Source organism: Rhinocladiella mackenziei (assembly GCF_000835555.1).
Source record: "Rhinocladiella mackenziei CBS 650.93 unplaced genomic scaffold supercont1.6, whole genome shotgun sequence".
Lineage (NCBI taxonomy): Eukaryota > Fungi > Ascomycota > Eurotiomycetes > Chaetothyriales > Herpotrichiellaceae > Rhinocladiella > Rhinocladiella mackenziei.
Window position 1 is genome coordinate 1,425,870 of NW_013550599.1, and position 23,994 is coordinate 1,449,863.

General features: G+C 51.0%; 6 protein-coding genes across 6 annotated transcripts; 4 read left to right on the forward strand and 2 right to left on the reverse strand.

Moving 5' to 3' along the window:
* Positions 1–5,541: 5,541 nt before the first annotated feature.
* Positions 5,542–8,113, reverse strand: Z518_08317 (uncharacterized protein; the record flags this gene model as incomplete). Its single annotated transcript, XM_013414058.1, has 2 exons — positions 5,542–6,216; positions 6,305–8,113. The coding sequence occupies 2 exons, from the start codon at positions 8,111–8,113 to the stop codon at positions 5,542–5,544; spliced, it is 2,484 nt and encodes an 827-aa protein (XP_013269512.1).
* Positions 8,114–8,370: 257 nt separating this feature from the next.
* Positions 8,371–9,069, forward strand: Z518_08318 (uncharacterized protein; the record flags this gene model as incomplete). The annotated part of the gene is made up of 1 exon (XM_013414059.1): positions 8,371–9,069. The coding sequence occupies one exon, from the start codon at positions 8,371–8,373 to the stop codon at positions 9,067–9,069; it is 699 nt and encodes a 232-aa protein (XP_013269513.1).
* Positions 9,070–9,906: 837 nt separating this feature from the next.
* Z518_08319 (uncharacterized protein) lies at positions 9,907–10,209 on the forward strand (the record flags this gene model as incomplete). The annotated part of the gene is made up of 1 exon (XM_013414060.1): positions 9,907–10,209. The coding sequence occupies one exon, from the start codon at positions 9,907–9,909 to the stop codon at positions 10,207–10,209; it is 303 nt and encodes a 100-aa protein (XP_013269514.1).
* Positions 10,210–10,244: 35 nt separating this feature from the next.
* Z518_08320 (uncharacterized protein) lies at positions 10,245–11,414 on the forward strand (the record flags this gene model as incomplete). Its single annotated transcript, XM_013414061.1, has 2 exons — positions 10,245–10,955; positions 11,004–11,414. The coding sequence occupies 2 exons, from the start codon at positions 10,245–10,247 to the stop codon at positions 11,412–11,414; spliced, it is 1,122 nt and encodes a 373-aa protein (XP_013269515.1).
* A 2,457-nt stretch (positions 11,415–13,871) lies between these two features.
* On the reverse strand, positions 13,872–16,816 carry Z518_08321 (uncharacterized protein; the record flags this gene model as incomplete). The annotated part of the gene is made up of 2 exons (XM_013414062.1): positions 13,872–16,069; positions 16,129–16,816. The coding sequence occupies 2 exons, from the start codon at positions 16,814–16,816 to the stop codon at positions 13,872–13,874; spliced, it is 2,886 nt and encodes a 961-aa protein (XP_013269516.1).
* Positions 16,817–23,468: 6,652 nt separating this feature from the next.
* Z518_08322 (uncharacterized protein) lies at positions 23,469–23,819 on the forward strand (the record flags this gene model as incomplete). The annotated part of the gene is made up of 1 exon (XM_013414063.1): positions 23,469–23,819. One exon carries the CDS (start codon positions 23,469–23,471, stop codon positions 23,817–23,819), a length of 351 nt encoding a protein of 116 aa, XP_013269517.1.
* Between the last annotated feature and the right edge of the window lie 175 nt (positions 23,820–23,994).

Here is a 23,994-nt window from a genome sequence, read left to right on the forward strand (position 1 = left end):
CTCCAGATGGAATGTGACCTGTGCCATTTTTTGTAGCAGGGAACCGGTATGGGACCGACATGGGGACCAGGGGGCGGCTTGGATGGAGGAGGGGTTTGGTACAGGTCTGTCCTTATGTGCAGACGTGGCTGGGATCGAGGCTTGAGCCTGAGAAGGCTGAATGGAGGAACCGAGATGGGTGTGGACATAGCACCCCTGCTGTGTAACTTTGGAAAAAGAGAACGATGCCGGATAGGGACCCGGAAGAGACAAAGATCGAGCACCCGCGAGAAACACACGGGCAAGGTTGAGCGACAAATACGATGAGAGAGAATCAGGATTGGACCGGAGAGAATTGGCAGAGAGCCACAGTGCTCGCCGAAGGGACAGGGGATAGAGTTCGGATCATTTCCATGACTTACAGTACTGGAGAACGCAGGCTAGGCAAACAAGCAGCAGAGGGTAGTTCTGGGCAACTGGACAGCAAACTTTGCAGATGCAAGGCGCAGGCGCAGCTCGTCTCGCTGTCAAGTCTGTCGGGCAGCATGACCCACCAATCACCACTCTCCATTCGTGCCGTTCTGCATTGCATGGCAGCAGGCAAGGATGCAGCATTTGAGAGGTACTATTAGTATGGCGCATTGGACAGAAGAATCCCTGTTAAGTACCTCTTTGCCCCAAACTGCCCATGAGCGGAAAACTCAAATTCATCCTCCTTCACGTCGCTAATGCGTATTGACGCTCTTTTTGCGATAGCTCACGGCTCTTCCCACCATCGAAACGAGAGCTTTTTCTTTGGCTCTCCCTGGCTTTTGGCTGCCCAGCATTTGGGGCGTCCAGTTGCGTGCTCCCAACTTTGCTTTCTACCATACACCGCATCCCTTCGGATGCCTTTGCCTCTTCACGGACCACGCTCTCCCCCGTCCCGGCCCTCCTTGCCTCAGGTACTTGATCCATCCTGCCACAAACCAACAGCACCTCGGGGGCCAACCCGGCCAGAGATTCCGTCCTTTCTCCAATGCAGAGGCCAGTTAACTGATCCATCCCTCCCAATGCCATAACCACACAATCTTTGTACAAGGGACAATGGGTGACGATTGTTTTGCGGTCAGAGGAAAGCGGATCCATTTCCCTGGCACTGCTAGAGCTGTAGACCTAGGGTCTGGGGATTGATTAGGTGGGCCCCTGCATTGAACCTGTTTCCAATGTCCCGATTCTTTTTCCAATGAGTCTTGGGTCAGCCTGAGCGCGAGAACCAGTTCGTTGCCGTTTGTCACTAGTCTGCCTCCTTCAAAACTTCATCTCGCAAAGTTCGACAGATGGATCGGCACGGTCCTAACGCATTACTTGACCTAGTGATTCCTCTCTCGGTCTGGCGGAGCAATGTGTTGGCTGATTATTCGTCCAAGTGAGCCTGGTCTCTCCTATTAATTTCACATTAGATCTCGGTACTGCCCTCGATGTCTCGGTAGATTCAAATCTGACCTAGAGTCCAGTGCGTCTTTGGCAGATCTGAACCTCCCTCAACAATAACCTTCGGTGATCAGAAAAAAGGGCAGAGAATGGAAGATCGTTTTATATGGTGTTTGGAGCGCAGGGGGAACGAGCTGTGATTTATTGATCGCGCTCCATAAATACCCGACATTCCACGGCATCCTATTCAATGAGGCTAACATCCAGAAGGATGACAATGTAATCGTAGACATTACTACCCAAGTATTCTCATATACTTGTAGTCCAGATTTATGAGAGCCACGTCCTCTGGTTGAGTTTCTCCATAAACGAGTGGCATGAATTCATCGGCTCCGGCTCTTCCCACCGATTTGCTGCTTCAAAATGAAGCGAGTGTATGTTGCAGCATTGATTCACAACACATCACCTTCCACCTTGTTCGTTTCGCCGCAGAGTGCAGTTCTGCTCAGTCTTTTAGGAGCACCAGAGCCCTTTAAGAAACTCCAGGTAATGGTCGTGGTTCTTCCGGCTTTGGCGGTGGCCTCGGCGGTGGAGGCTTCTCATCTTCTTTGTGTTTTTCACCTCCGCAACGCTGGTCCGATATTCCATTCAACAGCTCCGTATCAACTCCTGTCTCCGGATTAGATATGAGTTGGTCTGGAAAACAGGGTTGGACTGATGGTCTCACTGTCAAAGACGTAATGGACGTCGCCATTTGGAGCGACAAGTGAGGCCCAGCTCGCAGCTGAGCTCCCAATGGCTGTGAGTAGTGGTCAGCAAGCTTGGGTGGTACAGCTAGAGCAACAAGGCCGAAACCATTGTGCATATCGGTTGCACAGACCTATGGCCATTGGCCGAAATCCGCTTTCCATGATCAAAACCACCCCCTTAGCTTGATTTCACTATCGATTGCTCAGCCAGCTGATGGTCAGTGGAATTTTTTGATAAGAGCAATGGAGTCAAACTTGGTCAAGCCTTCTAGAAAGACAAAAGCTGAAAGAGGATCGAGAAACCGCAGGGAGGGGATGTCAGTCTCTAAAAGGGCATTCTGGACCTCCGGCGCGGGCGCCATGATCCGAGGGGAGTACGCCAACCCCTGGAATGGGGTTAACTCTAGCGTTTTTGGCCACCGTACGCAGTATCATTGCACTTCTTTTCTTTCCCCTGCGGGAACGCAGCCGTTCATCAGTCCTGCATGGTTGATGCCACCTCCGATTGCACCGGCGGACCTGAGCCATGTCGACCGACATAGCTGTTTTGACGAGTCATAAACACCTTGGGTCCCCCATCTGAACCTTGTAATTTGGCTTCTACCTCAGCTCTCCTCCTGATTTGTCGCAGGGGGGGGGGGCGCGGATGAACGCCAGCTCTGGCTGACAACCCCTGTTCTGGAGTCTTCGTAGCTCTGACAAACATGCTGGAAGCATTTGTCCGCACCACCATGCACGATAGCAAGTCGTTCAGTCTCGGCAGTTCACAAAATAGAGCCGTCGGTTGGACGGGGGTAGAGTCCAAGATCCTTCGATAGTGCATGGAAAAAGACCGAGAAGCTAGTCAAATTTCTGTGTTGGACCGGTGACGGAGAGCCATTGAGCGAGGGCAAGGAACCGATGCGATTTTTGCCATTCAGACGTCACATGGGGAAGTTCCGCGGTCACTGCACCACAATCTCGGTATCATAACCCAAGATCAAATATCCTCGGATACACTGACACATATTCTATGCAGAGATTGTGTCCTTATTTTCATCCTTGGTGGGGACGCCGTCCTCAGTGTCGACTGGGTCTGGGGGGCCATGAAAGCCTGAATAGGCATCTATCTTTTGCTGAACCTGCGCCCTCCTCCAGTGTGGAAGGGTATGGTGGTGAAGCTTCGATGGCGACTCCAAAATCTGAAGTCTTGATCATCCGACGAGAGAGCAGCATAGTTCAACTCAGGAATGCCAAACGCATCCGTCCAAAGCCAAAACACTTGCCTTGACTACTCGTTGATTGATAAAAAGCAGTGAGCGCGCTCGCATGCCGTGAAAGAATGTAAATTTCTCGCTGGTGATTTTCAATCCAGCAGAACAGCGCCTTCGAGAGGGTAACATTCGAGCGACATCAAGCCTTTGGTTTCCACGAGGCGCTTATGCATATCAATTAGACGACGGTAAGTCTGTCGTGTTCAGAATCCTTGTCTAGGAGTGTTGTCTAGGGTCTTGCAGTCGTCCTTGCTTGGACAAGGCATATCATGTCAGCATCGATTACCACGCCGACAACAGGAGGAATTAGAGCAGGCACATGGTCTTGACGAACACACGAGAGAAGGGAAAGAGGTGAAGAGAGAGTGTGGAAGATGAAATAGAGTTGGACGACGCTCGGGGAAGAGGCGGAAGCGAACCAAGGGGAGGAAGAAACTTGGGACGCAGAAGCTAACAAGCAGTCTAACAAGCTCATGGTTTCTCGCACCCATACAAGCAGTGGTACTGGCAATCGCTTTTGGCTCCAACACTGACTTGTACCGATGCGTGGGTTCTGTTGCCATTTAAGAATCGCCCGCGGCCGCAGTCTCTCCATGCAAGTAACCCAATCTGATCACCGACAGCCGATTGCATTCACTCTTCCGGCTTCCAGTCCTCTCCCATGTATTCCTTCTCCGGACTCCTCAGACCAACCCTGCCATCGATCGAATAGACGTCCTCCCTGCTTCAGCACGATCATAGCTCGCTGTCTAGTCTAGCGGAAGTACCTTGAGCAAGGAACGCCGACGGCGGCCCAATATACTATGCGACCAGTGACAACGCTCCGCTACCTCGTCCGACTCAAAGAGAATTGACTAGGATGGTGAGAGTAACATTTCATTGCCCCATATGTGAGAGCCCAAACAACCCAAACTTGTCACCGTTGACGTTGACCAACAAGCAGCACAATACCCCTATGACTTGCAGCAGGTGGCAGTCACATTACCAGTCTGGCGAAAATTGACTGCCCAACACGAACTCCACTCGCCTTATTCTTCCCCCCTCTCCCCAGTGCCGTCTTTTGGGTTGGGCATATTTCAATGCCCCAGGGTCGCTGCAAGATGACAATACCTGAATACTATGGTAGGCAGACAGGGCTCCCCGGCAAACCATATCGAGTGTGCGTCAGTCGACGTAGACGCCCAGCATCGAGAGAGGTGAAGGAACGACATTTTGGGCTATGATAACCGGAGTCCGCCATGATGAAACCACACATCCCGCAACAAATCACAGGAATGGCCATGTTGATCGACTTCTGGAGCAAGAATTTATACGGGAGCCCGGTAGTAAGCCTCCCATTCATCCCTGAAGCCAATTTACACTTCTCTTTATTGATCTCGCTGGAAGAACAAAACCTCTTCGACTTTGGCTCTTCATTCAGGAGATACATCCACCTTCCTGGACGATCGGACGAGATCCAACTGTCGTCGGCTAGCAACGATGCTCTACAATCCCGTCTACGCTGGACTGAGCAAGAAGTGGACTAATGCATGCATGCTTGTTGGGTCAACAAAATTACCAAATCCGTAAACCTACACGTCTTCTGCCACGTCACCATGAAATTTTGACATCCCCAATCAACTCAGGCAATTCATCGTCCCTCAGCCAGCAGAACGCTTTCGGCGACACGGGGAATCCAAGTCTCCGCTTAAGACATCTCTTCCTCCCTGGCAGCGACCAATGTGAGATGAACGATGAAGATTGGCGCCGTATTCTGCTGCAAATCCTTTGCAGTCCCCTTGGGCCATATCCAGACTTGCACCGTGCTTGGGCACCGGATCCTCGAAGATGAGCCGTGTTCGCTGGTCCCGAACTAAGGGCCATGAAGGTCACAGACGAAAAGGCTCAATTTTGAATAGGGGTGACGAAAGTTTTTCATCATCTCGATTCCCCCAGGGCGCTGAGAGCTCTCTGATGGTCGCGGTCTTCATGTCTTACTGCACGCTTTGAGTCTGGGCTTGCGGCTTGTCAAGCTGGATGACTTTTGGGAACTTGTACCTCTCCAGTCCGGAAATGCTCCAGATACCGTCTAGCCATAATACTACCTCAGGGGCAATTTTCAGGCAGCCTCATATAAATATGGTCGCCTGACGTTTCTTCTTATGGGTCTATACTTCTTTGCACCACTTTGCTAGCACTTCCCCTGCTCCAACGACGCCCAGTTTCTCTTTCACCGCCCACGCGACCTCATCAAGGGTGACATCGACCCTGAATAACCGCGTGCCCATACCATCGCCTCCTAGAGCTTCATCGCCGAATTTCCCTGCCACGCCGCTGCCACCGAGCCTTGACACCGGTACAATGACTTCCCACCGTGCCAGCTCCTCCCATGCTCCGCGCGCCGTGTCCTTGCTCCACGGCCTGAGTCCCGTGCCGGTGACGCCGCTGCCGCTACCCTTAGTCAGGGAGAGTGAAGACAGTGTGGAACGCTGCAATCTGGTGCGAGTAAGCAGCTCTATGTAGTGTGAGTGAACGAGCCCAAAGTCTAGGGCCATCACATTATGGACCATCTCGAGACGCGTGGCGCAGATGAGAAGCGAGAGGTGCAGGGTCGGGAGGTGGGGAAGGAGGGTTAGAAGGGAGGGCGGAGAAGACGTCGTGGCAATCATGGCAGGAGGCTTTGTTATTTCCTGATCACCAGACAGGGCTTCTTGATCATCAGGGGGTACGAAAAGTGTCGCAATCGGAATATACAACGCCGCCAGGACGTCGGGGATGGATTTCGTGCTGTAGAATGTTTTCCGAATCACCGCTTGCGTCGTCGGCGAAGAAAGGAATCGAGTCTGTACCCACAGGGTCTGTCAGTTCAATTGTTTGACTGAGGGGGATAAAGGGTCCAAACGGTAAGGCGCTTTGCAAAGTTTACTCTACCTTGATGGTCCGATTCCATCTCTCCCTCCACTCAAGCCCGTCCTTCGACCCGCCCAGTGCGACCTTCTCATCCGTTGGCATACACAGAATATCGCTGACGACATCTTCGAACGCATTCAGCGTCTTTGTGCCCGGTACGTGGAGCCAACGGTGGCTGAAGCGGCTCTTGACTCGTTTCTCCAGGCACTCAACGACGTCCATGCGGGTGGAGCAGCCGAGGACGGCGATGGGGGCCTTTTTGGCCTGCGCGATGTCGAAGAGATTGTACAGCAGAGTCTGCCGTGGGTGGGTGGTGAACAAGTCAAACTCGTCAAGGATGAAGATGACGCTTTTAGACGTCTTGGTCTCTCGCTGTTGTCGGTCGAGGACGTCGTTGTCATGATCAAGCACCATGCTGTCTGGGTCTGCGAGTTCCTCCGGATGCGAAAGCAGACTGAGCAGACTGGCCATGGTATCGGCGTAGCTGGAGACCTCCCCAGTCTCGTCTTCTGGTATGGCCATCTCGCGACCGAGCTGCCGCCAGATCTCACGCAATGCCAACTTGTCGTCCGTCTGGAAGAAACCATTCAACCGCACGACATGAAAGTCGTCGGCATGGGATTTGGCCAAGTCGGCCAATGCGTGGGAGATTAGAGCCGATTTGCCGCTGCCTCGTGAACCTAGAAGTAACAAGGAGTTGGATTCGCCGGCCGCGATTGTTGCCGTGAGCAAAGACCGGAGCGTGGTGTACTGGCTCTGGAGGTGTGAGATAGGTGATGGGCCATGGCTGGTTATGCGACTGAGAATCTGGCTTTTGATGTTTATGAGATGCTCGTTCTCAACATCGCTTTCGGGGGTAGACAGTTGGGCTTGCTTGTTCACGGGAGTCTTCGACCGCCTGGAAAGAGAGAGGATCTCGTCTACATCCGGAACCGGGGCTAGAAAAGATTCTTCGTCCTCGTTTTCGTCCTCGTCTTCAATGAGCGTCTTTTCATGGGCCGTGGCATTCTCTGACTCGTCTCTAGCATGTAATTGTTCAGCTTGTCGAACCATAGAGCCCGGTGAGAATCGCTTGGCTTTGTCCTTCTCCTTCTTACTCGAGCTGTTAATGTCTTTGAACCCAAGCTGTTCCTGGATCCGTCTCTCATCTCCTTCAAACACCACTGCTTTTCCGGGACCAGTTCTCTTCTCCAGCCCTTGCCGAGAGGGTGTCAGGATACCTTTTGGCTGGGGCAATTGTATGCTATCAATATTACCGTTCCCCTGGTCTTCGTCGGGATGGGATTTGGATTGGGCCTTTCGCGTCGACTTCTGCCGTGAAGGTGTTTCCGTACCGTTGAGGTGGCGCCGAGTCGGTCGTCGTGCACGTCCGCTAGAGCGTGGCAGGCTCACATTTGTCTCTTGGTTTTCGTGCTCTTCGGCCACGTCCTGCTCTTGTACCTCTTCTGGAGTGTGTTCAGCCGTCAATTTTCTCTTATTTTGACCAATTCGAGCCTTGTTCTCGTTGTCTGTGAGTGTGGGATCCGTCATCGTCTCGGCTGCCTCCGCTTCTGCCTTCTTTCTTCCGCCGGTGCTTCTTCGTGGTGTGTCCTCAGGTAGTTTGGGGTTCCCAGCAACGATGACATCCTTGCTCCTACCGCGTTCCGCCTCTCCGTCTGCAGGATCCCCAACATCCCGGTCCGGTTGCTGATCACCATCAGAATTCTCGGATGCCTTCTTGGACTTCTTTGCTGGCTGTGAAGAGATGGTGCTGAGCGTCGTGCGCCTAGTGGCATATGTTCCTGTCCTCCTTCGTTTGGACGCCCGAGGGGAAGGGTCCCAGTTTTCCATTGTCAATCAGCCATGCACGACGATCAATTTCTGATTCCAAACGGTGAAGCTATTGAACACGGAACCGTGGAGAGACAATGCCACTTGAGAATGGTGACAATCATAGTTGGTCGAAGGTTTGTCCTGCACACACTTTACGCGCGACGCGTCGGCAAAATTACCGGTTTAGGGCACGCGATCTGGGACGAGGAGTTCGTAACTCGTATTCAGTCAGAGCTTGTGACATTTTCTGTCCTGAGATCGAGGTACATTAGAAAATGTCGCGCAGACTTATCTTCAGCGCCGTTGCGCTCGCCGGTAGCTCTGTTGTGATGTACACCATCTATCTTCACCGCACATTATCGAGCAAAATCAAGCACAGAGCGGGAATCGGCCTTGTCAATGTCGAGGATGAGAGCGACACAAAAATCGAGTCCTTGCCTCCTGAACTGGCGAATCCGTCCAGATTTCATATCATTCATGATGTGGCTTCTAAAAGCGTGCCCTCGGCAAGACTCCCGAGATACGCAGACCCCGATCACTTGTTGACAAAGTATTTACGGCGGACCATGTCATATTTTACCAGATTTCCCCAGGCACTCCTCCTCCGGCTAGTGTTCAAGTCAGCTGAAGCCAAGAGGACGTTTGATCCTTCCTTCATTCAAACCATGGACTTTGTTCCTGAAGACATCGTCTGCGGAACTTATCGAGTGGAAATTCGGACGCCGAACAAGGTGGAGTTTGCGATGATACGCCCGGAAGGACTTCCTCCTATTGATGGAAGACTGGTGATTAGCATACAACCAAAGGGGGACCAGACACTGTTCGTGAGTGAAACAATGCAATGGCGACGCCAGGAAGAAAATGTGGTGTTGCCGTTGGAGATGAAGTCGATGAAGTGGTTACACGAATTGGCTAGTTGGTGGTTGATTGAGTCTGGATCACAATGGTTGTGCGACTTGCAGGAGGAAAGTTGAGCACATGCGAGGATCAATGCTGTTGGAACAAGGCTGGCGGTTGGCAACTACACTTTGTGGATTGCTCTGGAAACAGACGATTGACGAAGGACTGCATCCAGGGGGGGAATCAGCTAAGGGAATTACCTAAGTGTACTCGGCACCCTGTGTATGTGGATGTAGGTTAATTGCGTTGATCTGGAGGTGGAGGACAAATTAACCCACACGTTTGGTCCCCATCTCCATCTCGCTCTCTGCTCTCTGCTGGGAACCGCATCTGGTGATCTATACTTCTGATCCTCCATGATCCTCATCAACGCTGGCTTCTGTTCGAAAGGAGTTTAAACCAGCTCTTATGCCACCGCCTCGATTTTTCCATTCTTCCTTCTTTTAAGCCAAACCTTGTCTCCCTTGTTCGCTGTTTCCGTTTTACTCTTCTTTCCTCCTGGGTTTGCACGATCGCACATGTACAACCGGGAATCTCCCTCCCGGCCTTTCTCTCCTCCCCGATCATGACTGATTCAAGTGGTCCAATCGCAGTCCTGGGGCCTCCGAGACCTCCGAGACCTCCAGAGCCTCAAATGACAAAGCCCATCCTTCGGAGTTTTCGAATTCGTCACGGTTGCAAATAACCCGACCTCGGGTCGATTGGTACCTCTGAGAACCCAGACCACAGCTGATATCTCTAAAAATGTCAGCGAGAGTCGAATTAACATCACTCGTTCCGACGATGATCTCTTCCATGGGCTGTTCTTCGCTGTTCCAAGCTTGCGTCGCTTCCCAGTCGAAGCTCGAGCTGCCACAAAGGCTGAGCACGCCATGACTTTCGGGAGAGGTTGTCGGTCATATCCCGAGGCTATGGCATGGTCAGCTCTGCTTCGTATGACCATTGTCATGGAAGGTTATGATACAACCTTGATCAATAGTTTCTATGCCTTTCCCGTATTTCGGCAGTCTTGTGGTGAGCAAATATCACCTGCGTGGCAATCCGGTCTCACCAATGCAGCCGCCGCCGGCGAAATCCTTGGCCTGATATTCAACGGCTTCTTGACAGATCGATTTGGCTACCACAACACAATGGTCGGCACTCTGATTTGGATGTCTCTGTTTGTCTTTCTCTCCTTCTTCGCTATCAACATCAGGATGCTTTTTGCTGGCTAAATTCTGTGTGGTTTGCCCTGGTAAGCACCATCAATATGGAAACGTCCAATACCATCACTAACATCACACCGCTCACAGGGGCGTCCTCCAAACTCAGTACGACTTACGCCGCTGAAGTCATGCCCGTAGCGCTGAGGGCTTATCTAACGAGTAACGTCAATATGTGCTGGCTCATCGACCAGTTATGCGGCGTCGGAGTCATCCGTGGCCTGGTTCATGACAGCTCAGAGTGGTCTTACCACATACCTTTTTCGCTTCAGTGGACTTTCGCGGTTCCAATTTTAGTCATTGTCCTATTCGCGCCGGAGAGCCCATGGTGGCTTGTTCGACACGAGAAGATCCATGAGGCTAAGAAAGCATTGTTGAGACTTACCACGAAAAGTTCAGATCCTGACTTCAATGCGGACGAAACGGTTGCCATGATGCAGCATACCAATGAAGTGGAAAAGTACTTGAACAGCGGCGGCGTTTCATACCTCGATTGCCTCAAAGGGACCGACCTTCGTCGGACAGAGATCTGCTGCATGGTTTGGTGCACCCAAGCCTTATGTGGTCGTTCCATGACCAGATATGCTGCATATTTTTACGAGCAAGCAGGATTCGACACCGCCAACAGCTTTAATCTTGCCGTCGGAATGTACGCTGGAGCCATCTGTGCCAGAATCTGCGCCTGGGTTGGCATGCGTAAGATTGGTCGACGAGCTCTTTACCTGGGAGGTTTGTTCCTCTCTCTGATTATCCTCATTGTAATTGGTTGTGTGGGCACGTTGAAAGAGACGGATAGCACCTCCTAGGCATCGGGCTCCCTCATCATTGTCCTGACCTTTGTGTACGACTTCACCGTGGGTCCTGTCTGTTACGTTCTCGTAGCTGAGATCCCATCGAGTCGATTGCGGGTCAAGACGGTCGTGCTTGCCCGAGTGGCATACAACATTGTTAGCATCATCACCAATGTAATGACACCCCGAATGTTGAACCCATCCGCATGGGATTGGAAAGGTCAATCATGCCTTCTTTTTGCTGGCACCACTCTTGTTTGTCTTATCAGGTGGTTTCGGCTACCTGAACCCATGGGGCTGACGTACATGGAGTTGGACATTTTGTTTGGGAAGAAGGCTAAAGCGCGCAGGTTTAGGGAGTTCCAGGTCAATCTTGCCAGTACCGGTTACTTCAGTCTTATACAGACCAGATCGGATAGTATCTAGAGAGGATACCAGGGAGCCTTCGTTTTTTTTTTTTTTTTGGGGTGCTTGATGACCCCTCTCGACGATATCGTTGAGTGTTTCGGCTTCGGAGCTTCATAAGTCTCAGTGTCTTTTCTAATGGAGCAGACTATTCCGCTCGATGCAACGACCATCGGAGTGTGGATATCAGCTGAGGTATCTGAAGCCAACAGAGTACCTGGATTGATGCCGCGTGGCATTTCTTGCGTCAAATCTCCGACAGAATCAAGCGACTGGAAGGTTCGCAGCGGAGGATATGTTTCAAACTATTCCACGGGAGCGCTTAAAATGAAAAGGGACTCAACCTGCGTGTCGTCGGTGCTTGAGAGATATTGTGGCATGGAGAGTGTGGAGCCCATACCAACTAGTCTGATGCGTGGTGTTAGACCAAGTCTTCACATGGTGATAATATCTCAGCACTCCGTGAAAGAGACCCGCATTCGGTTGGAATTGCTTTGGCATGCCGAAAAATGAAACATGAAGCTGGGATCACGATCGATTCGAGTCGAAGCGAGCCGGGCAATTCGAAACAGTTGCGAGGCTGAGAAAGTTTACGCGAAGTTTCGCAAGGGTCGCCCCGTTAGGTGAGCGGATTCGTAGACAAGGGAGTCGGGAGAGCACACGTCAATTCGAATCGGCAGATTGAAAAAGGTGAGACGTTACCAGCACAAACGAATTGCCTTGCCCGTGACGACCAACCGCAGCCTCGAGATTGCGGCGTAAAAGAAGCACATCCCCTAATTGGTGTTTCAGGGATTCCACGCAATCGCATCACACTTTTCATCTCCTTAGCACGGTCCAACCAATCAAACTCCCAACTGGACTGTCACACGACGACCACGAGAAATGGGTAATTTTTGCCTGATCCCACGAGTCAGTCTGGCAAGGGTACGGGCGCGCGATGAGCAAGAGTAAAATATATCAAAACACAGATTTTGAGGTGACACGTAACGGTTTGTCCGTTGGCACTTCAACGAATCGCAGAAGGTGAATTCACAGGGATAACCTCAATCCAACGTCAGGGTTCAGGGAGGGACCGAAGATTGTACAGTGCCAGTATTCCTGACTTTATCGTATCTCGCATGAGAGAGCTCGTTCACCGTACCATAGGTCAGGAAAGGGGGTGCTCTGTCTGTCGTCTTGAATACGGCCATCCATCCAGATCACATCAGCTTCAAGCGAACATAGCCCAGAGACAGGAAAATCGGTGGGCCGGCACATCTCTCCAAATATCAGTCAAAAGCCATCTCACGAAAATCCAAAAATATAAAAATGAATAGCCGTATTACTCTGAAAACGTATTTGTTTTGTTCTCTATCTATGTCGAAACAACCTTTCCACCTTCAATCTTTCAATGTGTGTTGTTTTCTTGTTTTGTATTTGTTTTTTGTTTTGGTGATTGATTTCTGCAAAACCATTCAGGTGGTAATATGTCTTGAGTTTTCAGAGTTGAGCGAGAATCCATGTTCTGTCAAGTCAAAACCGACCTTCGAACTCACTCGATGAGTCAATAAACCCCACCATGACTTGTCCGTTTGTCCGTTTGTCCGTTGATCATAAAAAAAAAAAAAAAGACAAGACTGAACGTTGAGTTTTTCGATCTTTCAAAATCCAGTCCAGTTCAGCCCAGCCAACCGCCCCCAGCCTATCCATTCCATAAACCTCGAAAAAGCCCCCCCCCCCCTCCTGGTCCCCTTGTGGCTGAAAATGATTTTGTCCGATGAAGAATTTCCCCCATGTATCAAATGCACAATGCGAAAAGCGAATGCTGTAAAATCGAAAGCATAGAAAAGCCATAAAACCGCAGCCTAGCACAGAGACGCCGACCCGTCGAAGCCGTACGCAAACCTATGCATGCATGCAAGAAAACAACCCAACGAACGTCTGCCTCCCGGTCGAAGCCGAACCGGCAATTCCCTGACAACACTTCCCCAACTTCTCCTTGTCCCCATGAATATTCATTGACTGATATTGTTGCCATCCGTCCCGAAAAGCCATTACAAGAAGCACTCAGTCATGATTGGATAGCATGGCAAATAAAATTTGATGCTTCCCGACATTTTGGAATCTGAGTATTGGTGCTCTGATCGTCTACGATCTAGCCCGCGTCGATCAGACAATCAGAAGCAGAGAAGTCGTAAGTCACTTGTGGTCCAGCTCCCCGCCCATTTGAAAATGCAAATCAATCACGCCGTCTCATGCAAAATGATTGGGTTCGGATAAGCTTTGGTTGCCGTTGTACACCTAAGTTCTCCATTGGGAACTGGAACCAACCGCAAGTAGAGCCATACCCTTTGTCTATATGCAGTGCTTTTCCGGTTTTGTTGAAAGAGCTGAAATAACCGCCGCCAATTTTGAAGTATCCAAAAGGTCGCATAAGTGGTGAGACAATCCTTGGCGGTCTGCTAGAACGTTTTTGGATCAAGACAAAGATGCACTTCACCGGAAGCCAGTTAAATATGTCTGAACGGCTGGGCTTGGGCTTTCGGACACGGTTTGCAAAGGTCGAAACAGTTTTCTCATGTCCAGTTCCAATGTTTCGGACGCGTAGTTATCGTCAATGTAGGCCACGCTACCGGGTTCTTCCCCTCGTTTGGCACCGTCAGTTCGGCTCCATTCCCGCGCCCTTTTCAACCCATGTAGGGTTTGCTGCAATCGTTGGTCTGCCGGTAATTGCCAATCATGAATTCGGTTGGTCTGCATAAAAGCGCGAGCAAGCCAGTAGAAATGAACTCCATCCCGACAGAAGCCGACACGTTTCGGGCCCGAGTGGTAGCCATCGCTCGGTGGATACTGCAGCAAATAGTCTTCATCCCAGGCTTGTTTCCATCGAGCCAGTGCCGTATTGATTGATTTGTACATATTATTTGTCTGGTCAGGAGTGTTGGGGCTTGTTGTTAGACTGTAGGATCGTTGACGTTGTATTTGCCATATCTCCACGTGAATGGCGTGGATAAGAATGAACTTGGAGTAGACGTTGGTGGTTCGAGGTTGCATGAGGACCGTCGTACTGTGCAAAGCACTCATGGCATGGTGCATCTCCAATTGTTTAAGTCGGAGAGATCCGCTGGAATTAATCCTCGACTGGGCGGCTTGTCCTCGAAGGCCCAGAGCTTGAGCACAAGTCTCTGCATCTGGCGCTTCCCAGGCGGCGTCATCACAAGGCAGAGGTAGTTTGATCTCCGCCGACGAAAACTGTGGCGGCACGTTGAAGTAGATGCACATGGCGGCGTCCCATAAGAATACCATGAACATCAGCCGGGATCTTTTTTCTTGCTCCACCCAAGACCGCCACTCCCATTGAGACGGATCAGCTTCCTCGCCGGGTTGAAGACTGTGAAGATAGCTGTAGGAAAAACGGTCCATAGGACCGGCCAGAGTCAACATGTCAAATTGTCGAACCAGATACAACACCCTTCGGCTTTCAGCGCGTGCAAGAGCTCTTTCTTCCGGGCCACCATGCCAGACGAACAGGCTTTGGAGGATCTGGAGGGCAAGGAGCTCTTCAAACTCCTTGCCTGACAGCGAAAACTGTGTTCTTGAAGTTCCTACCTCCATGTTTTGGAGGATGCATGAAGTACGTTCGATGCCATTTTTGACGAGTTGCATTAGAGCTCGGACTTGATTTTGAGAAACACGGTCGGAGTAAACCGCTCCACTGCAAATGATGACCAGAACGAGGCCGTCATAGGCGGTCAGGAGGTTGAAAGTCGGTATATGAAGCCACGGGAAATGACCTTGGAAGTTCGGGAAAAGATCGAGAAAATGCTGGATCGCTTCGACGGTCAGGCAGGATCGGATGTGAAGATTATTTTGTTGCTCTTGGAGCGATTCCTGTATTCCCCCGGGGAAAACAAACGTTAATAGTGCGTTCACCTTGTCTTGGAACAAATCTTGCTGAGACGCATGCAGATTCCAGAGAGGGGGTCCAAGCGTACCATCAGCTCCAAGGCTCGTAGAGGGAATGTAGTAACCATTCGATCCACCTTGAGTTTCAAAGTCTTTTTTGACATCACTCTGCGACTGGTCGTAGCCCCCAAACATCGGATTCATGTATCCCTCGTTTCCACCAGGCTGGAACATGTGGTTCCACTCATCTCCCCCCATGTGGTGAGGACCGGGCATGACATTCCGCTTATCGTCCCCTCCGCCGGGCTGCATGCCAAAGTGATCGGGAGGTGTGGAAGTCGAATGATACATCATCTGACTGTTTCTGGGGTTATGCATGGACCACGAGTTGCTCGCATTGGGGTCCATCCCCCCGGGACCAGAACCGGGTTGCATCTGCTGTCCCTGACGCTGCATATCTCCTTGGCCGTTGGATTGCATGGCATAAGCCATACCAGGAGCAGGAGCGCTTGTGGTGGGTGCAGAGGTACTGGGCATTGCGGCGGTGGTGAACGGAGGATTGGCCATGACTGCGCTGGAGGGTGTGGTGGCGCTGGCCGGGGACGCCGTGGCCGCTTTTGCCGCCGCCTGTTGATTCTTTTTAATGTGCGCAGCTGGGTTGGACAAATGACTCGCTCCCGTCGGGTTGCCACGACGGACTGAGCATTTCTGGAAATGGCGCTTCAGGATATCACTTCTGGAGAACGTATCGTTGCACAAGACGCACATGTATGGTCGATCACCAGTGTCTGGGAAAGAAGTTAGCTTTTTTCTTCAAAGAACGCCAAAGGGAGGGGAACAATCATACGTCGCAACATGTGCCGCTTCAAATGCTTCGCATGGAGATAAGTCTTGGTGCAATTGGGGCAGGGAAATTTTCCATCGGCATCTTTCTGGGGGACAGCATTGCTCTTAGGAGAGCCATTCACCCCGTTGGGCATGACTGGTGGACGTCCCGGAGCGCTGGGGAGAATTCCTCTTCTTCCTTGAGACCCTACAACATGTGTTCTTGTCGGGTCACGGCCCACGTCAGCTTGCATGCCGGGGATGGATTCGGCGCCGGACCATGATGGCTGACGATTGTCGGGTTGGCCATAAGCAGGAGCCAGAGGATCAAGGCTGGGTCGTGGAGGAGCCGGAGCAAGAGGCTGAGGGAAATTCTGACGGGTTGGCTGTTGCCCCTGATAACCCGGATGGGATGGTGGTTGTTGCTGGGCCTGTTGTTGTTGTTGTTGTTGTGGTTGTGACTGATGCGGTTGAGGTAAAGTCGACGACAGCCCCCCCATCGAGCCTTGAGGGTTCATGTGGGAATTGTATCTATTGTCTGGAGCTGGTGACGGGACTGGCGCAGTGGCCGGGGCAGAAGTGTATCGTGGCAAGTCATTGCGGTATTGTTGGGGCATGTAGTTCTGGTTTGCCGGTGGCAGCTGCGAGTAGTTGATGGGCGGGAGGTGCGTATTGTTCTGATAAGGAGGCATCGCGTAGGCTGAGGCCATGTTATTTGGATTGTATGTGTTTTGAGAAGTTCCCACGCTGGACGATGTTGTCCTCGATAGTGGTTGTCTAGGGTCCATTACCAGAATGGAAGATGCGGGTGGAGTGACTGGGGGCTCAATCGACCATTGGACGATTCGAGCAGTGCGATAGAGGTATCAGGAGAAGGAGAACGAGGATGGATGGAGACTCGAATGAATGAGGAGCGGGTCGATGATGATGGTGTTGTTCAGTAAGGACAGGACGAGTTGAAAATTTTCAACGGGGTGGTTGATGGAGGAGCGTTCTGCAAGGGTCGCGAGAAGCCACAGTCAGTAAAATGATTTAGCGATTCAGGGCTGTTTGAAGCTCCGTGTGTACGAGACACGCGACCGGACGGCTGCGGCTGATGAAAGATGAAGGAGTATTGCAGGGTATAGGTATACTGGTAGATACTAGAGTGGAGGGGAGAGTGGGTTGTGATGTGGTGGATGTGGATGTGGATGTGGAATAGAAAATTGTGTTTTCTGCAAAGACGCGAAGTACCGGTTGAGAAAGTTGAGAAGAGTATAGATGAGGAGACGCTGGGTCCGTTCCTCTTCGTTTAGCCTGTCGGTGACTCGCAGCAAGGTTTTGGTTTTTTTGGCTGGGTCTGGCGCGGACAAGGCAGGGCGATACAGGGTGTGGTGTGGTGCGTGGTGCGTGGGAGGTGGGAGAGTGGGCAGCGGGCGGGTTTTGTCTTGTGTCTCGGGTACGGTAGAGTATTTCGGGTCGCGGTTTTTTTGGGGGGGAGGAGAAATCTTGGAACCGGCCTTCGCAACTTGAAGCGGACGATGGACGGATTAGAGGATGAGCTGATTTGATTGCCGAGAGGCGAAAAAGACAAGAGGTATCGAATCGGGAGAGGTGCAGGATGCCTGGGAGGCAAAAGAAGATGCAGTGGGTGAAGGGTGAACCACGCAGCAAAAAAACGAAACCTTGTAATGATGGTCAGGCAAAAAAAAATAAAAAAGAGAGAAAATTTGTTTCGGGGAAAAGAGAGCGAGGGTTGCGAGGTGCGAGGTGCGAGGCGCGAGGATGGGGGGATTAGGCAAATGAGGTAGTTTAGCAGGGGGAAGGTCGCTGCGCCGTGACGGTGGTGGATGGCGGATTGCGGAAGTTGGGTGGGCGGACCAGTCGGGTTACCGGTAAGGGCGAGTACTAGTAGAAGAGAAGGAGAAGAGAAAAAAAAAGAAGGCGGAAAAAGAGCGTGAGAAGGCGACTAGAAAGAAGACAGCAGACAAGCAGAGAGACCAGGGGAGGGCGCCGAGGATGAATTCAGTCAGTGCGCCAGCCGGCTTTGCCAGTGTCAGTGCCAGAAGAGCCTAACTACACAAAATAAGCCAACCAAGTTGCGCGCAGCAAGCGTGCTCTCTTACTGGCAGGCTCGCTCGCTGGGAGCTGTGAAGCTGCGACAAGTGGGTCATAGGTCAAGGTTCAAGGTTTTCAAGGGCAGGTTCCATTCAATGAATTGATGTTGCACTTGGGCTTGACGCCGGCCATTCACCCACTGACAAGGGTCCTCGACCCACCAAAAGATTGTCGATCGGGTTGGAGAGGGCGCTGGTGGCGTCGCCAGGGGGGATGATGGGATGATGGGATGGACACGTACTACTTGCTCGATCGGATGCTAGTTATATTGATGCTGCTATGGGGATGATTTTATGTGAATGGCTTGATGTCGACGACGATGATGTGACAATTACGATGACGACGACGAAGACGCGACCCGAGATCTGATCCTTGATGTTCAAGACCGGTCTTCCTGTACCTATTGTCGGAATCTGAGTGCGGGTTCACTGTTTCGGACTGACCAAGGCCGATGAAAACTCTGTTGGCCCGGATCTTTGATAATGAATGATACCATCGCAACACTGCACAACGGGAACACCGCCGACTCGGGCGAAGTCAAGCAGCGACCAAAAGGTAAAATTATCACAGGTAATCCAGTCAGGAGTCAAGAGTCAGCCGATGTTTGGTTGCAACACTTATTGTCCTCTGTGCTGCGAACTTTTGTCACAGGACTGTGGAATAGTACACCATACTCCTGACATGCTCCTGATGCTGCCGGTAGGCTGTACGAGTAAAAAGAGATGCTCAGTGGCACAGCGGGAGAGCGACTACGAGTCAAGTAAGCAAAGCAAACAGGGATCAGGCTGCGACATCACCCAAAGGCTAAAAAGCTAAAAAAATCGTAAAAGATACATGATATTCAATCAACGGGCTGGGCGATGACGCCGCCTGGCCATAGGCTGACCACAGAAATAGGAGTCAGGAGCGTAGTTTAAGAATGAGGACAATGGAATACAGTAGTAACGTTGAGAAGAGCCTGCAGAGGGAGAAGGTGAGATTTGCAGATGCGGAACACCTGCCGTCCCGGGATGTGCTCTGACTCCTTTGAATATCATTTTCACTCTGGATAGCAACCGAAAACAAACCTCACAAAAGGGACAAGAAGTACGTAAACCTCAACAACACCCCCGTTCGCCACCTTTGCCTGAATAGGTTTTGGAGGACGTTGGAAGCTTTCTCGCTTCAAGCGCCACTCAACGCTCTTGTCCGGTGCCTTTTGGGCGCCGGCCTTTGCTAGGGGCCCGTTGCTTGCGTCCAGTTATCAACAGGTCCTTCGTACTCCCAACGTTTTAGGCTGCCTGCGTTAGGCTGCCTCCAGGGGGACTAGGCATACAGCTAGGTCGAGTTTTAGAGGTTACTCCATGTGTTTTCATCGTCCAGCTCAACCATGATAATACAATTCAAGTTCTGCGATCAAGCCACCAATCATTCAACCCCAAGATACTCTGAACTGCCGGACAACTTGCTTGATAAATCTACCGACCAAAGCAGCAATATCGCCGCCTCGCCTTGCCACGTTTTGTTTGCAGCACCTTTGAAAACACCTCCCCCCCACTTTGGGGGGCCGATGCTCTGCCGCACAACAATGGGCTAAATCACGAGCCGCACGCTTCATGGAAAAACAGTGCTCGATGCAACCTCAAATGAGATTGAGTATCGAGCCCATGGTTTTTGTTGTGAGATTTCTGACCATTCCAAGACGACACTAACTAACCCTTCTCTGTTTTTTTTTTCTCATCATTTCGTCCACTCATCGTGTCATTTGCCCTAAACCAAGGCAGATCAAGCAGATCATCCTGCCTGCCTGCCTGTGCTTGAACCTTCCAGTCGCCATTCAGAACTTAGTTCCAACGCTCACGACGTCAACTTGCCAATTTCGAACCGAGGTGCCTCTAAACCAACCTACTTCTTCCTCTCAGGTTTTCCGGGTCAACAAATTCATTCGTTGAGAACGAGTTGTCGAGTCATGTAGATAAGGGACACCTGAACCGGTACATGAACTTGTGCGTTTGCAGTCCTCTTGTCTCGGAACTAATCGGCACTTCGAGTCACAATCAGCACGCTACAACCGGCTGTACCATAGGGATCATATTTTCCGTTCATCCTTCTGATGGGTCAGATATTTGCCACGCTGACGCCAGATTACAATTTCCAAAGTTGAAAAGACCATGCTCTGTTACGAGAGTTCAATGTCGTACAACGCCCACACAGAACAACAATTCAGCGAATAATCTAGTAATATGTCCATTTACCGCCACCCGGGTCTTGCCCGTGATGGGTGGTTGACCTCAAAGTGATGGTCAGCTGTCGTTAAAGAACCCCCAAAGTCGCAAAGACCGCACGATATTTGAAGTCGATGATGGTGAAAAATCGCAATTTGAGGGCTAAGATTGGCGATTTCAATGATGGTGCACAGAGACGTGCATATTTTCTTTCTGGAACGCGGATATGCTTTTCGGCCTTGCCCCCTGTAAGTACAAGGAAGAAACGATCTTCCTGCCAACAAACGTACCCAGATGGCCAGATCACTCGTTTCTTTGCTTATCCGTTTCCCCTCTTCATCTGTGTCTCCAGTCGCAAGTTCCTCTTTGGATCTCTGTGAAAACGATCGAGGATACTCGCCCTCCACCGTGTCGCTGCCGCATATGTATTTGAATGGAAGTGATAGAAATGGGCATTCACCGATATCCACTGGCCAGCTCCGCTATCCACGTGTGGGCGGGTGCACAAGCTGCAAGGCGTTGTTCGTGCTTTGACCGACCCGCTTATGACGTCGAGGAATACGAAGTCGACACTTTATTCATAGAGGAGCGGTTAAGGAAACAGCTGCAAAGGTTCTATTGCGGTTAGTACATTTGTGCCGGTTTCTTAACGTCATGGGCTGCAGGAATGGGGGTTTGGCAGTCGAGATAACTTTCAAGTTTTGCACGGAAAGACGGAATAGCCGGCTCTCTCTTGGTGAGCAGCCAGAGGAGTTCCTCCGCAGTACTGCATTACACAACAGTGTACATTCAACATCACCAGCATCATCGATGGATTGAATGTTGACAGTGGTGCGAACCATGGCCCGTTCTTGTCTCCGCTTTTGTTCGCGTCGTCGCCTTCTGAATTCGCACCTTATCTAACATGAATTAATTTACAGATCATGGTTTGCCAAGCTGGGGTATGTGTCTAGGTACGCTGGCAGCGTCACTGCACCTATGAGATAGCAAATCAAGCCCGTCCACCATACTCACAATCTCCCTCCACAATCAAACTCGGTCAGTGCAAATGAGGCCGACCGCTAAGACAGTCAGCATTCTGAATTTCTTCCCCCCTTTTTCTCTCGGGGACCTGGTCAAATCTCCGAAACCCAAAAAAATCTCACGCCACAAAGTCTGATTACAGTTTTCCCATCGAAACTTGCGAAAAATGACGTTTCACTCGCAGCGTGTGAGAAAGGCCTGCTTGGCGCGCGGCGCGAAAGAAATCTCAAGACAAATACAAAAGTTGAAGCCCCTGATTCCCTCACCAATACTACGGTGTTCTTTCGCCATACGTGGCAGATGAGGAATCGCATCACCTCATAGGCTCCCAAAGACGGCCCCTGGCCAAAAGAAAGATGGTCAAGCACTTCCCAACCACTACTTGAGTCCACAATATTCAAACCCCTTGCTGATCCAGTCTTTCTAGAACTTTGTCTCATTGTGTGCGTCGAGTTTCGAAACAATGGATCTGACTTTCCCTCGAGCCCACTTTTGTCCCTGACTTGAAGTGAGCATATGCCGGCCGCGGCTAGGCTTGCTCCACCTGACTTGCTCCACCCGACTTGCTCTGATGCCCCGACATCAAAAGACGCGCCGGATACAATATCCGATGCAAAGGAAGGCAGGTTCAAAAATGAAGGCTGAAATATCCTCCCAGGTGTCAAGAGTACTGTTCAGTTGGGGATGTCTGTGAAATAAAGCAGTCTCTCTGTCAACATATGCTACTGTTGTTTTTCCGTTTGAGCGAACATCTCACGCAGATGGACGCCTCGATACGGGCTCAAGTGCAATGGCATGAAATGAATTTAGGAGTACGAGAGCCACCCAGGTTTGTTACCGACCCTCCTTGCTGTCGAATGCGTCACCTCTGCAATTCGGTTGAGAAAGACACCACAACTACGGACTTGAAAGCAGTTCGCAGCTCTCGCACGGTCAGCCCCGGACTCTAGCAGAAACTGATACATACTCCTTATTTTCTTTTGATTTACTGCGTGATATAAAATATATCCTGCATCCTTCACTCTGCACTCTTCCTGCGTCTCCTTTTCTCCCACGGACTGAACCTTGGCTGGAGAAGGAGGCCTTCCTGTTCTTCGCGTCCTTGCGTCTCGACTTCGGATCATTTCCCCGGGGAAACTACCGACAGGATGAGCTTTCGGATACCAGATCTGATATTCGTCTCCATCTTCTTCGAGATTCAATATTCTCCAAATTTCCTCAAAACAGAATGATAAGTTTGAGTGCCTCTATTGTTCAAGGAAATTTGCTACCAGTCCTCACTCGACGCTCCAAACACCATTCTTATCACGAGCCGGGTTCTGACAAGTATATCAGCTAAGAGGTCCAAGTTTCTGTCATGAAATGACAGGATTCTTAGTCTTTTTGGGCGATCCCCAAGGGTCTGTGGACCTCTTCCTGACAATTCTGCTTTGTACCCCTTCCAACTTTCCGACCCATCCTCCCCCCTTTCTCCTCTCTTCGTGCCAAAAGCACTAAATCAAGAACTCGAATCACAGTGTCAAAAAAGAAATAAACCAATCTACCTAGACACTCAACAACCCCAGCACCAGATGTGCAAAGGAAGTCGATGCAGACACGCCATACAATGATTTGATCTCTTTCCTTACAGCTCAGGGAGACCTCAGAGAAATCAAAAGGGTTCTAGACTGGTTTCGAAGCAAAGACCTCCGCATCCATGATAAACCGGTGCATTGAACGCCGCATCAAATATGGCCAAAGAATCTAAAGCGCTCTTGATATGCGCATATTTGAACTGCCCCGCCGAGTTCAGATGGCACGGCACCTCGCGAGCCTGAACGGATTTCATTTTCGAGAATCTCCGACTGATACAATCGGAGCTAATAGAATTGAGCATCCCACTAGCTCTCCTCGAAACCAATGAAAGTCTTCACGCCATACCACAAGGCATGGCTTGCAGAAGTGAGATTCAATCCGAGTCTCCTCGACACACCGTGCCCCCACCGTCCAGTGCCAACTCAAGGCTGAAGGTTACATGCACAATCACCTCCGCATGAACATGTTCAGCTACCTCTGCTGCAACTTGCTCATCGACTATGGAAGCGGCGAGCGGTATTTCGCTGCGACCTTCAATGGTTGGGACCTCGGCAATGCCACGCAGGGCCGGGAGCCGAGTTACACCGTCTTCAACCCCATCGGCCAGGTGGAGCGCAATGATCCGGATGGAGAGCATATTTGGAAGGAGGTGCCGGAGTTGAAGAAGGAGTTCGACAAGCTTGGGTATCCAAACCAAAATGTAGATTGGGATGAGATGAAGCAAAGGGCCGCGGAGGGCCTCTTCAATTCCTTCACTATTCCTCTTGACTGCTTCATTCACGTGCCATTAGGCCGTGATCCGCAATTTTGCTAACTTCCTCTTAGCAAAACCCTTGCAGGAACAATGCCTTCGTCGCATTGCAATACGAGGCCATTCTCGCGCGAAACTCGCGTCCTTCGTTTGATACCACGACCGACGCCCACAGCCGACGAACTCCGAACAAATTGAATGATCTCAACGACCAGGCACAGATCCTCAAGGCCAAAAG